This window comes from Drosophila obscura, unplaced genomic scaffold (assembly GCF_018151105.1).
Source record: "Drosophila obscura isolate BZ-5 IFL unplaced genomic scaffold, ASM1815110v1 contig_151, whole genome shotgun sequence".
In the NCBI taxonomy this organism is placed as follows: domain Eukaryota; kingdom Metazoa; phylum Arthropoda; class Insecta; order Diptera; family Drosophilidae; genus Drosophila; species Drosophila obscura.
Genome location: NW_024542737.1, coordinates 549,741 through 561,728, shown reverse-complemented (window position 1 = coordinate 561,728; position 11,988 = coordinate 549,741). Strand labels below are relative to the sequence as shown.

General features: G+C 48.4%; 1 protein-coding gene across 1 annotated transcript; it reads right to left on the bottom strand.

Moving 5' to 3' along the window:
- On the bottom strand, positions 1-11,745 carry LOC111076790 (nuclear pore complex protein Nup98-Nup96-like). The gene is made up of 4 exons (XM_041591864.1): positions 11,739-11,745; positions 10,896-11,369; positions 10,508-10,823; positions 1-142 (listed from the first exon to the last, which is right to left on the bottom strand). Exons 1-4 carry the CDS (start codon positions 11,743-11,745, stop codon positions 1-3), a joined length of 939 nt encoding a protein of 312 aa, XP_041447798.1.
- Between the last annotated feature and the right edge of the window lie 243 nt (positions 11,746-11,988).

The following is an 11,988-nucleotide window of genomic DNA, read 5'->3' as shown; positions in this document are numbered from 1 at the left end:
TCAAAACTCCAGCGGATCGTTAACTTCAGGCTCCACTCGTGGCATCGGGGCATCGTGGCTCCGCTTGTGGCACACAACATTGCGCAAATAAGGCAAGACTCTCATGTCCACATCCACATCCAGATTCAGAGGCTCCTGCTTGCTTTAATTAAAGCGAAGACAAAGGGTACGAGAGCGAGACAGAGAGAAAGAGAGAGACAGGGTACAGCAGCAGCAGCAGCATCCACAGCCAGGAATGGAGTGACCAAGTCTCTCGCTATGGTCTGTAGGATGCCACTTGGCAATTGATCACAATTATGTCGCTGCTGCTGATGCTGCTGATGGTGCTGCTGCTGCCATGCCTTATTGGTGGGGCAGTGTGGTCCCCGCCATATTGGGACCGATGGTAGATGGAAAATTCACATCATTTCCAGCTGACAATTCGGTCAGAGAGTGCAAAAAGCCAACAAGAGCCGGGCCCGCCACATTGGTGAAAGTTTCCACTGGCAGAGCGACAGATACGACACTTGGCGGCATCATCGACTCGCCTCAGCATAGATTCTGTTTTTCTGTGGCAAACAATGCGAGAGCCCCCAGCAGGAGGGTAGGAGGTGGAACAAAAAAATGAAATAAAGTAAAGCATTAATTACTTCCGGAGCAAACAGAGAGCTTAAGACGATGCTGTGGCCAGAGCCACACCAGAGCCAGGCCCCATACCTGTACCGGTTTGTGGCTAAGACCCAAAAACAAAAAATAAGCAAACCCCAGAGCCAGAGCCAGAGTCAGAGCCAGAAAAGGTTTCCCCTGTCAGCGGGTGTTCATCAAAATTCAATGAGCACTGCGAGGGCCTGTGCTGTGCCTGTGCCCCCTCCGCCCTGCTTTACCACGAGTTCTTCAGTTCTTAGCACAGTTTGTTAATCAGTTTTTTGTGTCCCTTGCTCGTATATAATGTGAAAATGAATGCCCCAAAACCCCAACATCAATCTCCGCTCCAGACTCTGAAACGAAAAAATAACAAAAAAAAAGCAAGAAATATGCTGCATGCCACATAAGTGGTATATAGTATATTCATAATGGCGTCGTGTTCGAATTCCGATTCCGATTCCGAGAGTGCTGACTGTTGAATCTTGGAAATATTCGTACTGCCATTCGTACTCGTACTCGTATTCATATTCATATTATTTGTATTCGTATTCCTTCCAAAAACGTGCTGAGCCTAACAAAAGCAATGATATGTGCTGTGCTGTGCTGTTCTCTGCTGTTTTCCCCGAAACTGTTCGCTGCTGCTGGGCTTGGGGATTTTTTTTCTGGGTTACTTACGCTGCGATGTGCCTACATGTGTACACGGTGTTGTCTGTCGTGGAGGTGACTTTACTTAGTGCTGCAATCAGCACAAGTCAACAGAAGAAGCAGCAGCAGCAGCAACAGCACCAACATCACTAGCAGCAGCAGCAGCAGGGGTCAGAGGTTAGCAGACAAAAATGGGGGGGAGAGAGATAGTCATGCCTCTCTTAGATGATGTTGCTGTCGTGGGCTAACATGCTAATGCAGCGTGCAGCAGCAGCAACAACAACTTAAGCAACAGCAACTGTAGCAACATGGTGGAACGAACCCCAATGGTAAATATACTTCGATTCGAATCTTCCAAGAACATGAAAACTACGTGATCGCCATGACAATTTCCCAATTGTACGAGTATTTTTATTATTTTATTATTGAGAAAAAAATACACATTCACGTAGCACCCAGCCATACACAATCAATACCCATACATATATAGGCAACCATGCTCGTACTCGTACCCCTACATCGGTTTACATATATAATTACATACGAGTTTGTACATATACAGATTTCATGTAAACACTCCCTCTGACTTTGGCTCGCTTTGGACTTTACTTTTATGCAATTGCCAATGTTTGTCATTTGACGGCTCGACATTGGACATTGTGACATTGCGACATGCCAAGAATCGGGAGTGCTTCGATTTGGGAGTATTACTTTTAGGGAGGGAGTGCTGCTCGGTCATCGGCTCATAATCTGACACACTAATCGCTCTGCCAGACGGGGAAAACTGTTCGCATTTGAATATCTTTTGAAATGTCTTATATGTGGATGTGGGAATGGAATCCACTTAACCATTGACAAACCCAAAGATCCCATCGTTTTTCACATACTTCAAAGAGACTCAGACAAAGCGAGAGAGAGAGAGAGAGAGAGCGATCTCTGCTTATCTTATGGAAAATTAAAAACTATACTCAAACACCAAGGGAATACCATTTGAATGGCATTATGTATGCCAAAGACGTTCGACGTTGGACGTTGGACATGTTAGAGATGGCTTATGGGTGCGGAGTTGCTTTGAAGAAAGGCCCCAAATGAAATCGGGGAATACGAGAGTGCCAGTGCAAGTGCCTTGCTATAGCCATTAACCCTTGTGTGGTGCCTATTAACCCCAGAGCCACAGACACATTCGCTTGCAGCATCATCATCAACCTCAAATTACTTCCGCTGCAACAGCAGCAGCAGCAGCAGGTACTCGCACTCCTTCTACTAGAACCGGCAACATTCTGGATGCGGCCCAAACAATTACTTGCCACATATGTGGCCATGCCCCTTGCGAGTGTGTGTGTGTGTGTGTCTGTAATCTATGCGGCCAATCTGATGGATGGTTGGATGATGGTCCAACAGGTACGCGAGTACTAAAGAGAGGGACACAGTCGGCGGCGGCCTGTCGCTATTCCATCATCGTAATTAGCGCGATGCCGCTGCCACAGAGTCAGAAGCAACAACAACAGCAACAGCAGCACCAGCGACAGTGGCAACAGCGGAAATTCCAGGCAGGAAAATCGCTTCGGATGCGGACCATAACGATTTTCTTTAGTGATTTTTCCATTTCCAGCACACCGACACAGAAACACAATCCTTGCGTGGACAAAAAAATAAATACAAAAAAAAACCAGTCGATCGACACCGGATGGCCAGCGCCGGATGGGGCGGGCTCTTGGGCGGACAGTGGTTGCTGGATGCTGGAGATGGGGATTGGGTGGGCATTCTGGATGTTTTGTCATCGCAGCATTCAGGCAGCAGGAAATGGGAACCGGATCGATCTATGCTATCAAGTGCAAAAGTGCAGAAGTGTTGAAAGCGTAGGGAGGCAGCATCGCGATTCAGGAGATGCAAAAAACCCGTTCGCTCGATTATAAATCATTTTGGGGCCAGGCTTGGCAGCGCACTGTTCCGCCGTTCCTTCTGCTCCCCTTTTTCTGCAGAGCTCTCGCTCCCTATTTAGTGCATTTCGGAGAAGTGATCTCCGGCGATCTCTCTGGAGTGCAGAGCCCACAGCGAGGGGCAAACATTTTGGCGCAGCTGTTAATCCCAATTAACCGCAATTAATATTATACAATTTGTATGGAAAGTCGAGCCAATCGTTGGCTGGGTGGGGTGGGAGTGGTGGGAGTGAGAGTGTGCGGCGCCCTAGCCAGCAGAGAGAAGTCATCTTCTCCCTCCCATAACCCGACCCACATTATCCGTTACAAACCTTTATTTTTTTCGGCTCGATCTGGTCCGTATGTGCGTGAGAGAGGAAACATTTCCAATTCCAAACTCTACTTGCAACGACCGACCGACCCCGATGCCCCTGCTGCTGCTGCTGCTGCTGTTGCTGCCCCGTTCTGTGTGTGCCTCCCCAACTGTTGCCACTTTAATTGTTTTTAATTAACGCAAACGCTTTCGACTTCGACTCGGCATCAACATTCCAATTTTCCCAATCCTCTGCTCTGCTCTGCTCTGCCCCTGCCCTACTGGGAGCGATCTCTGATATGGAAACTTTCGTCATCGTTTGACTTTAATATTTCTCTGGTTCGTCTATTGAATTTTTGTTCGGAATGGAATGATTTTTGAAAGCTTGTCAGCAGCATGTGGGGTGCGGTCGGTCCCCTTACGAGTATACACACACACACACAGACTCACCAATAGATACAGATACAGTTACAGCTACAGACACTTCTTGAACTGTCGGGTTGAGTGATCTGATGCATGTGGCGGCGCTTCATACAATAAAATGAAAACTGTCAATGATTCACATTCTGTCTGCATGTGACCCCACAGCCATCAAGGGGTTAACTCTCCACCTCCACCTCCCCATCCCCATCACTCTCACTCGCTGGTATCTAAGCGCGAAAAGAGGCGGGGCCTCCCTACCTTCTTTACGAACGCTTCCCTTTGTAATTATGCAAGATCACTGCCAGACAAAGCGGACACCATACAGTGGGGCTATGGACAGTGGAGAGCGGACTGCGGACAGCGGACAGCGGACAACGTTGACCTTTGAATTGTGACTGTGACTGTGACTCTGCCTTGAATCTGCCTTATTATGTTCGTAAGCGTTTTCCGGCCCCCAGAACAGTACAGAACAGAACAGAACCTTCCACAGAATAGCCAAAAACCAACAAACACAGCAGAAGACAAACAATGTGGATGGATGGATGTCCCGTCCGGCTTGGATTTGTGGAAGGAAAAGAACAAGAGACAAAGACAGGGACAGGGGCAGGGACAGGGGACAAAGGCAGACTCAAAAGAAGTTGCTGATGATGGAGATGGGCTGATGGAGCAGGAGAAGAAGAAGAAGGAGGGGCAGATGGCTTTAATGGGGGAGAGGGAAGAGCAAGAGATGGTTATTACCAGAGGAAAAGAAGCTGAAGCTAAAGCTGAGGCATTGCTTGCTCTTTGGGGTAATCCGATGCCCCCAGGCTCTCAGCTTACCAACAACGACATATGGTGCAGCTCCCTCCCTCCCCCCACCCTCCACCGCCTACGCCTTCAGATGTTGCAAGTGCCCCCTTCAAATCGCTAATTGCAGTGTCTCCTCCGTCTTCGTGTGTTTATCTCTTGATCCGCACAATGTGGCAAAGGGTAAAGCGATCTCTTGCAACGCTTCACTTCGCATCGCATCGAATCTCAACCGATTTCAAGCCACCCAATGCCCGCAACAGCTGCAAGCGGCTGCCACCATTCAGCGTCTCTTTTTATTTTTTGGCCAAGTCATAAACAAAACAGCCGCAGAAGGGGCCGCATGTCCATGAAGAGACAGACTGTTTCAACGAATGTTCAATACTCTTGCCGCTTAGGGTATGCCTCCAGACCGCCCCGACGCACCACGACGCATGCGTCATGGACAACAAATGGGGGCAGGCTGGCGCTGCCGTTGATTGGGCCAGCACTTAACCTTCTCAATCGACAGAACGAGCAGCCAAGCAGCCAAGCAGCCGAGCAGCGCGAGAGCCGAAACGAGTACAAACGATGGGGGCCCGAAGCAGCTTCTGTCTAGCTTCCCCATTGGCGGCCCCATTGGCGGCGGATGGAGGGACTGGGGGGGCAAATGCAAATGAGGCAAACAAATGTGCACAAATGTTCAACAAATCAAACAAACGAAACGAACCGTAGGAGAATCGAAAATAAATACATATGCGAGAGAATACACAAAAAAACAAAAACGGCCAACAATAAATAATTTTTAAACAATCAGAATGGAATCCCCTCATGTGATCCCCTGCCCATGCATTACCACCAGGCAGCCTCTGCCTCTGCCACTGCCCCTACTCCATCTGTTGCTCCTCTCATTGTGCTGTCAGATTTTATTTCAATTTTCTCACCAAAAGGAAAACTTGCAGTTGCATGCGCCAGCTGGGGGAAATTGGGGAAAATGGAAGTGAAAATTTCCTGCTGGAGCTGGGGCGATGGGAAACATTTCGGGGCACAGGAAATTGATTATTATTTATGATTGCAACCAGGTCTTCCCCTCCCCTCCCCTCCGCTCTTCGTCCCACGCTGCCTCTTAGCATACGCAGCAGACGTGAGAATCCAAGTACAAAAGTACCCCCGAAAGAAACAAAGAAGCAAAATGAAAAGTATCTGGCGGATACAATACAGTAAGAGCAAGATGCTCAGATACGGTGCCAGAACAGAACCTGCTGGTGGCTCTCAAGTGGGCGCTTTGCCCTCTTCATAATTAAAGACATGAGGAGTGAAGCATGCAGCATGCAGCAAGCAGCATGCAACTCGCCTCAAGTGGTTTTCCAGATTCCACATACATTTTCCAGCTAAAAGGACTCTCTCACTCTGTGCCGCATATGGGAGGAACATGGGAACTTTCTGCTGGCGTGATGCATCCGCCAGGAGCACCATATTTATGGACATGTCCTTTATGAAACCCGATACTTATGGATGGTCCGTCCCTGCGTACACTCGTCGAGGAGAAAGCAGAACCCAGAGCGAACCTGAGACGTGGGCGAGTCTCTTAATCGCATACCTGCCCCAGCCCTTACCCCTGCCACCTCCACGTCCCTGCACGGTGACAGTCTCAGAGTCTCATTCGCAGTCATATTTTTTTAAGCGAGAGACCTGAAAAAAAAACACGACCGACACTCGACTCGATCCGCCGTGACAATGGCGATCCTTTGCCGGCCACTTAGCCGGTTCCTGTCTTTCGAGTCCTTTTCGCTGGAACCTCCTCAATCGCCCGGACACGGACACAGACACAGACACAGACATACAGACACAGACACCACTTAACGGCACTCTGTCTAATGCTCTTTTTCTGAGCTCCGGGCTCTACGTTCCCTGTCTCTTTTATGGGTAAGGTGAGCAGTCAGCGCAGTCATCGGATTTCATCATAATCTTCGTTGTGGCCCGGTGGGTAATTATTTTTTCTTCTACTCCAATTTTCTGCCTTATCAGCTCCGATAAGAAGCCACCGGCGCGCCGGCTGCCGTCGTGATTCACTCACTCCCCAGGCAAAGGTCTGCTACAGTTGATTATGTGCATTTCCAAAAATACATAAAGCCACATATCGCTGAAAGCGCAGTCACCACATCGATCAGGCAACAAAAAAAAAGTAAGTAAATATCGCATTTAATTGAACCACTCTCATCATGGGCCATGTCCGTCGAGCCGATCGTATCTTGGCCATAATATGCTCAGGTTTACCGCTCCAACGAGAATCCTACAGACTCATTATTTATGTTAATGTTTCGCCCATCCACATTTAGCATTGCACAATTCCCACAGGACGGGGCGAAGAAGACGGACACAGAACCAGTTGTTGTGGAAAAACAGATGAAATTGGCCAACTATCGTACTCCGAAGCGGTTTATACTCTTGCATTGGGTGTACTATGCACCATGGCAAACGGAAATGCATTTCCACTTTCAATTGTGTACACAGCGCGTGGAGGAAATGATCTGTTGCCTTAATAACAATAAGATCATAATCTAATCTGACACCCCGAATATTGTGAGAGCTGGGAAATCAGATCTTCAATCACAGTCTATACTCCAGAGGAGAGTATACAGATTCATTTGCTACAGATTTAAAATACCTGAAGCTTGATTGCGTTGCATCCCAGGGCAAAGGTTTCTTTGAAAGGTTCTCGAGAGTATTTCTTACTCGTACCCAACGGGTATTTTCTTCGGGCTTAAGCTTAGGTATGGTATCCCCTACCATTACAACTATGTATACCCTTTGAAGAAAAAGGGTAGCTGGCCACTAACTGACTTGGCCATATCACACAGCAAAAGAAGGCAGGCTGCAACTGCAGCGAGCCAAAACTTATAATTTATAAGCTGGTTTCCTTGTTCCATGATGTGCAATGCATTTTTTAAGTTTAAGCAAAACAGAAAAAACACCTGCAAGTCGCTCCCTCTCACTCTCTGCCACTGTGTCGTTGCCTCTCTCTCTCTCTGTCTCTTGGTCTGGCTCTGTCTCTGTGTTGCGCATGCGCAGCGACAAAGTACTTCTACTTTTTTTTCTGCTGCTGTCTCTGCCACATGCATGCCCCTCGCTTGCCCCTTCCTTTAGTCTCTTTGCTGCTTCGCTTGCTTCTTTTTTGCATGAAATAAAATCTCACGGTTCAGATGCGTACGAGAGTTGGCAGAAAGACAAAAGAGAGCCGAGCGGTTGGCCCAAGAGCCACTCGGGGGGCAGGTGGTAGGAAGTCTTGGCAAAAACAAAAACGCAAAAACTATCCATTTGTGTGTGTGAGAGAGAGGGGGAGAGACAGGGATGGATGGATAGACATGCATGTGGGGTTTGTTGCTGCAAAAGAGACATAAAAACCAAGAGAGAGAGAGAGAGAGAGAGAGGGAAGCCAAGTTTTGGAGAGGCGAAGCTTTTGATACCGTAGCAGAATGATTATTTCTATGGTGATGATTGGACATCAGCAGTTCCACTGGCGTACATAAAGAGGAAAAAGCTAATGTTAGACACCTCCTAAAATTATAGACACCTTCTGGGCACCGACAAAGTCGTCATGCCCGCTTCAAAGGGTATGCAAAAACAGCAAGCACCGAGCAAAACCAGTTTCTGCATCGATCGACAACAAAGCAGACGAAGCAGTAGAAGAGGAGGGGGGGCTACACTTGAAGCATTTGCCGTTACCCATGCAAATGGAGTAATAGAAAAAATTTGAATAAGAATTTGTGCATTTCATTCCACTGTGCTGTGCCGCTGTCCCACGTTGTCGTCCTTTTTAACGAGCGAAATACTGCAGTGGCACCGACAATCCGGACTTCATTCATATTTAGGAGATGCTTAATGGGAACTGGGGCTGCTGCCGCCGCTACCGCTACCTGGACCACGCAGGCACAGGTAGATGGTAGAAAAGGTAGAAAGACGAAACGAAACGAAACGAAAGGAAACACCTTGTTTGCGAACACTGGGAAATCACGCTGAGCTGCGCTGCGCTGCTCGAGAAACCTGTTGTTGTTGTTGTCCCGCTGTCCCGCAGAAAGGGCCAAATCAGAACCAGAGCCAAGCCAAGCCAAGCAACAGATGCACGATGTGCAGAGGGATTGAGAAACGCATTGGGAGAGACAGAGAAATATATGTATGTAGATACGAGGCATTTCCTACCCTGAAATCTGAATGAATCGAATCTCTTTTATCACTGCTGGGTGCTCCCTTCCCAATCTTTGTCTGTGGCGTCTTTTGTCTGCACTCTCGCACATGAATGATGTATGATCGTGCACCTCGCCAGTGCCCAGTACCCACTACCCACTACCCCGTATCTGTACTCGTATCTCTATGCGTATCTGGCAGTATCTCTGCAGTTCTATCTACTAGATGCTGATACACAGAACTTGGCACACAAAAGGAGGGATCTGAGAACTGCTTACCTTTCATATTGCCATGGTCCACATAGCCGGCATTGCTGGAGGACGAGGCCGCTGCGGCAGCTGCCAGGCAGACGAGGATCTGCACAGCGATCCCCATCGATCCGGGACTCCTGCTCATGGTGCGGTGGCACTTTCTATTGGCCGTTTTATCCGTTTTCCAGGGGCTTTGCTTATTTTCATAAGCTGTACAAACACGCGATTCGCTTCGGGATCGGCCTGTGTTGGTGTTGATTCTGTTTTTGTTTATTTCAGACTTTTGATTACAAACTTTTCGCGATAATTTGCAATGGGGAATGGCGAAGGGTTGGGACGGGACTGCGGCTGCGGCAGCGACTGCGACTAGTGAAGCGTAACGTGCCCCATCTCAGAGCCAGACTTAGCCCGGCCAGAACCAGCCGCCAGTTCTGTCACTGGCAGAATACGCGGAACCGTATATTACGAGTATGTATAAAGATAAACTTTATATTATTTTTTTTTTTTGCTCGTTTCGTTGCGCTGGCAAGTGTTTCGCCGAAATCTGTTTTTAGCGAGCGATTCCGCGTAACGCGAAATGCGAAACGCGAACGATCGCGTTTGAGTTAACGTGTTTACAGGTCGCACGGGGGCGGGGGCGGTACAGAGCGCGAGGCCAACGGTAGTGGCTAATACCAACACAACGTAAACGCTCAATGGGCGATGCGATCATTCACACGCGCACACACACACGCACAAACACAGGCACAGACACCGACACTGACACCTCGTATGGGCCAAAAGCTCTGCTCTTGCTGTTGGGCTGGTGGTGTAATTGTAATAGTTGTTAACAAAACTTGCACTTGATAACTCGACTCGACTCAACTCTCCTTGATTTGATTGCTTCCCCGTAGGATTGTTGAAGAAACTCCTCCGCTTTGATTTGCAGAGTTATTATTTGGAGCAATGCCTGGCACTGATAGCACTGATCCGCGCGAACAACCGTTAATCGACAACAAAAACAACAACGACGTCAACGAGGGAGACGTTGTTTAACCGTCAAGAGCGAAAATTGAAATGCCGCCTTCGGCGATTCTAACCGCGCGCCTGTTATCGATCGAATTGGTATATCAGTATGGCTGTATGCGGTGTGGCATGAAATACCACAACATAATACTGAAGTAAACGGTGTGACCGTACGCCAAGAGCCAAAAAATTCCACAGTATGTATCGGTTCCACTTATCCGATATGACCAAATAATCAGCAAAACCAAACCGGGGCTAGGCCGCATAAAAATACCGAAAATACCAAAAAGCAGTTTTCTGTCAAAGGACGAATTGGGAAGTGCGCGCGCGGATGTGTCACTGGCCGAGGAACCCTTGTGCCGCATATCCTCGGATACACGCTGGGCCGCAACGAATGGAGCGTCATCTTGTCATCGTCCTCGTCTAGGCCGTACTTGGAGAAGTGCTTCACACAAAACACCCAACTGCCGGTCTCTGGGCGATACTCGACGAAGCGCGTATCGTTTGCATAGCAGGCGCAACGCAGATGTCCCTCCCAATTCATTTCGATCAGACGCTGCGCATCCTTCACAACAGGCACAGGCTGGGTCTTGTCCACGGGCCATACCTGCTCGAGGGCCTTCAGGCCTTGGTTGATAGGCGGCCTCTTCTCATCGTCAGGATAAATGATGATCCCCTTGTTACGGAAGTAAACTGCAGAGAGAGAGCGAGAATAGTTCTTGGCGGATGATGCTTGTCTGGCCTGGCTCCTCCCCAATCACTTACCAATCTCATCCAGATTCAGTCCAGCCACGTCCATTTCCATGGCAAAGAACACAGTGCCATAGCCCTCGCGTCCAATGGTGAAATTGGGCACCACACAGGACCCATCCTCGGCCAGGTAGGACTTGAGATCATCCAGCGAGGGTATCGTGTAGTAGCCCACGCGTCGCAACACTATCCCTGTGGGATGTGGCGCATAGTTTGACGCCCCATAGCGCCTCGCTGCTGCCTCAATGGCCAGTCTGGAGCGATTCACTACAGTCTCCTGCGAGAGGGCCGCCTGCTGCTGCTGCTGCGATGCGAAGGTATCCCGCTTGGCAATGGCGCTGGTTTGCGACTTATCCGTATCCTGCCGATGTTGGTCTCTGCTGTCCCTGGAAGAGAAACCGCTGCTGCTGCTACTGCTCGCCGCTCTGTGGGACTGTCGGACTTTTGTGGTGACGTCCCAAAGCCGCTTGGAGCCTTTGGCGACCGTTGCTGTTCACCGAAATTGGTTGGGATTGCCGGCTGTTTTCTCTACCGGTAAGGTATTTACTGGTACTATATCGTTACTAACTAAGTTAACGTTACGTAGTTACTGCACGGTGCCTAGTTAGTTTAGGCGTTTAAGCGAGTTTAAGTAAAAGAGTTTAAGCCGATTTTGCGGGCGTCCGCAGACGCACACACACACGTAACTATGCTCATATGTCGGGCTGTTGCTCCACTTAACTACAGGTTAGGTTACTACTGTTACTAGATAGTTACTAAGTTAACGTTACTTTACGTAGTTGCTGTTCGTAGTTAGTTTCAGCATTTAAGCTAGCTTAAGCGCTTTGGCGCGCCGCGTCTACACTCACACAAACACACATATCATAACGGATCTTTCACTAGGGCTGGATCGTTGCCGAAACGATAGTATCGATATAAATTTAGAAATTAGATTTATATAAATTGCAATTGAGATGGATCTCATGAGATGAGATAGTTATAGCTAGACTATAACTATAACTATAGCTTCTGATAAGGATTGGTAAGGACCTAAACTGGACGTAAACGTACAACAATCGATAGTATTGTGTTCGTATCGATAGCATAGCTAGGGCTGCAAAATATAAGT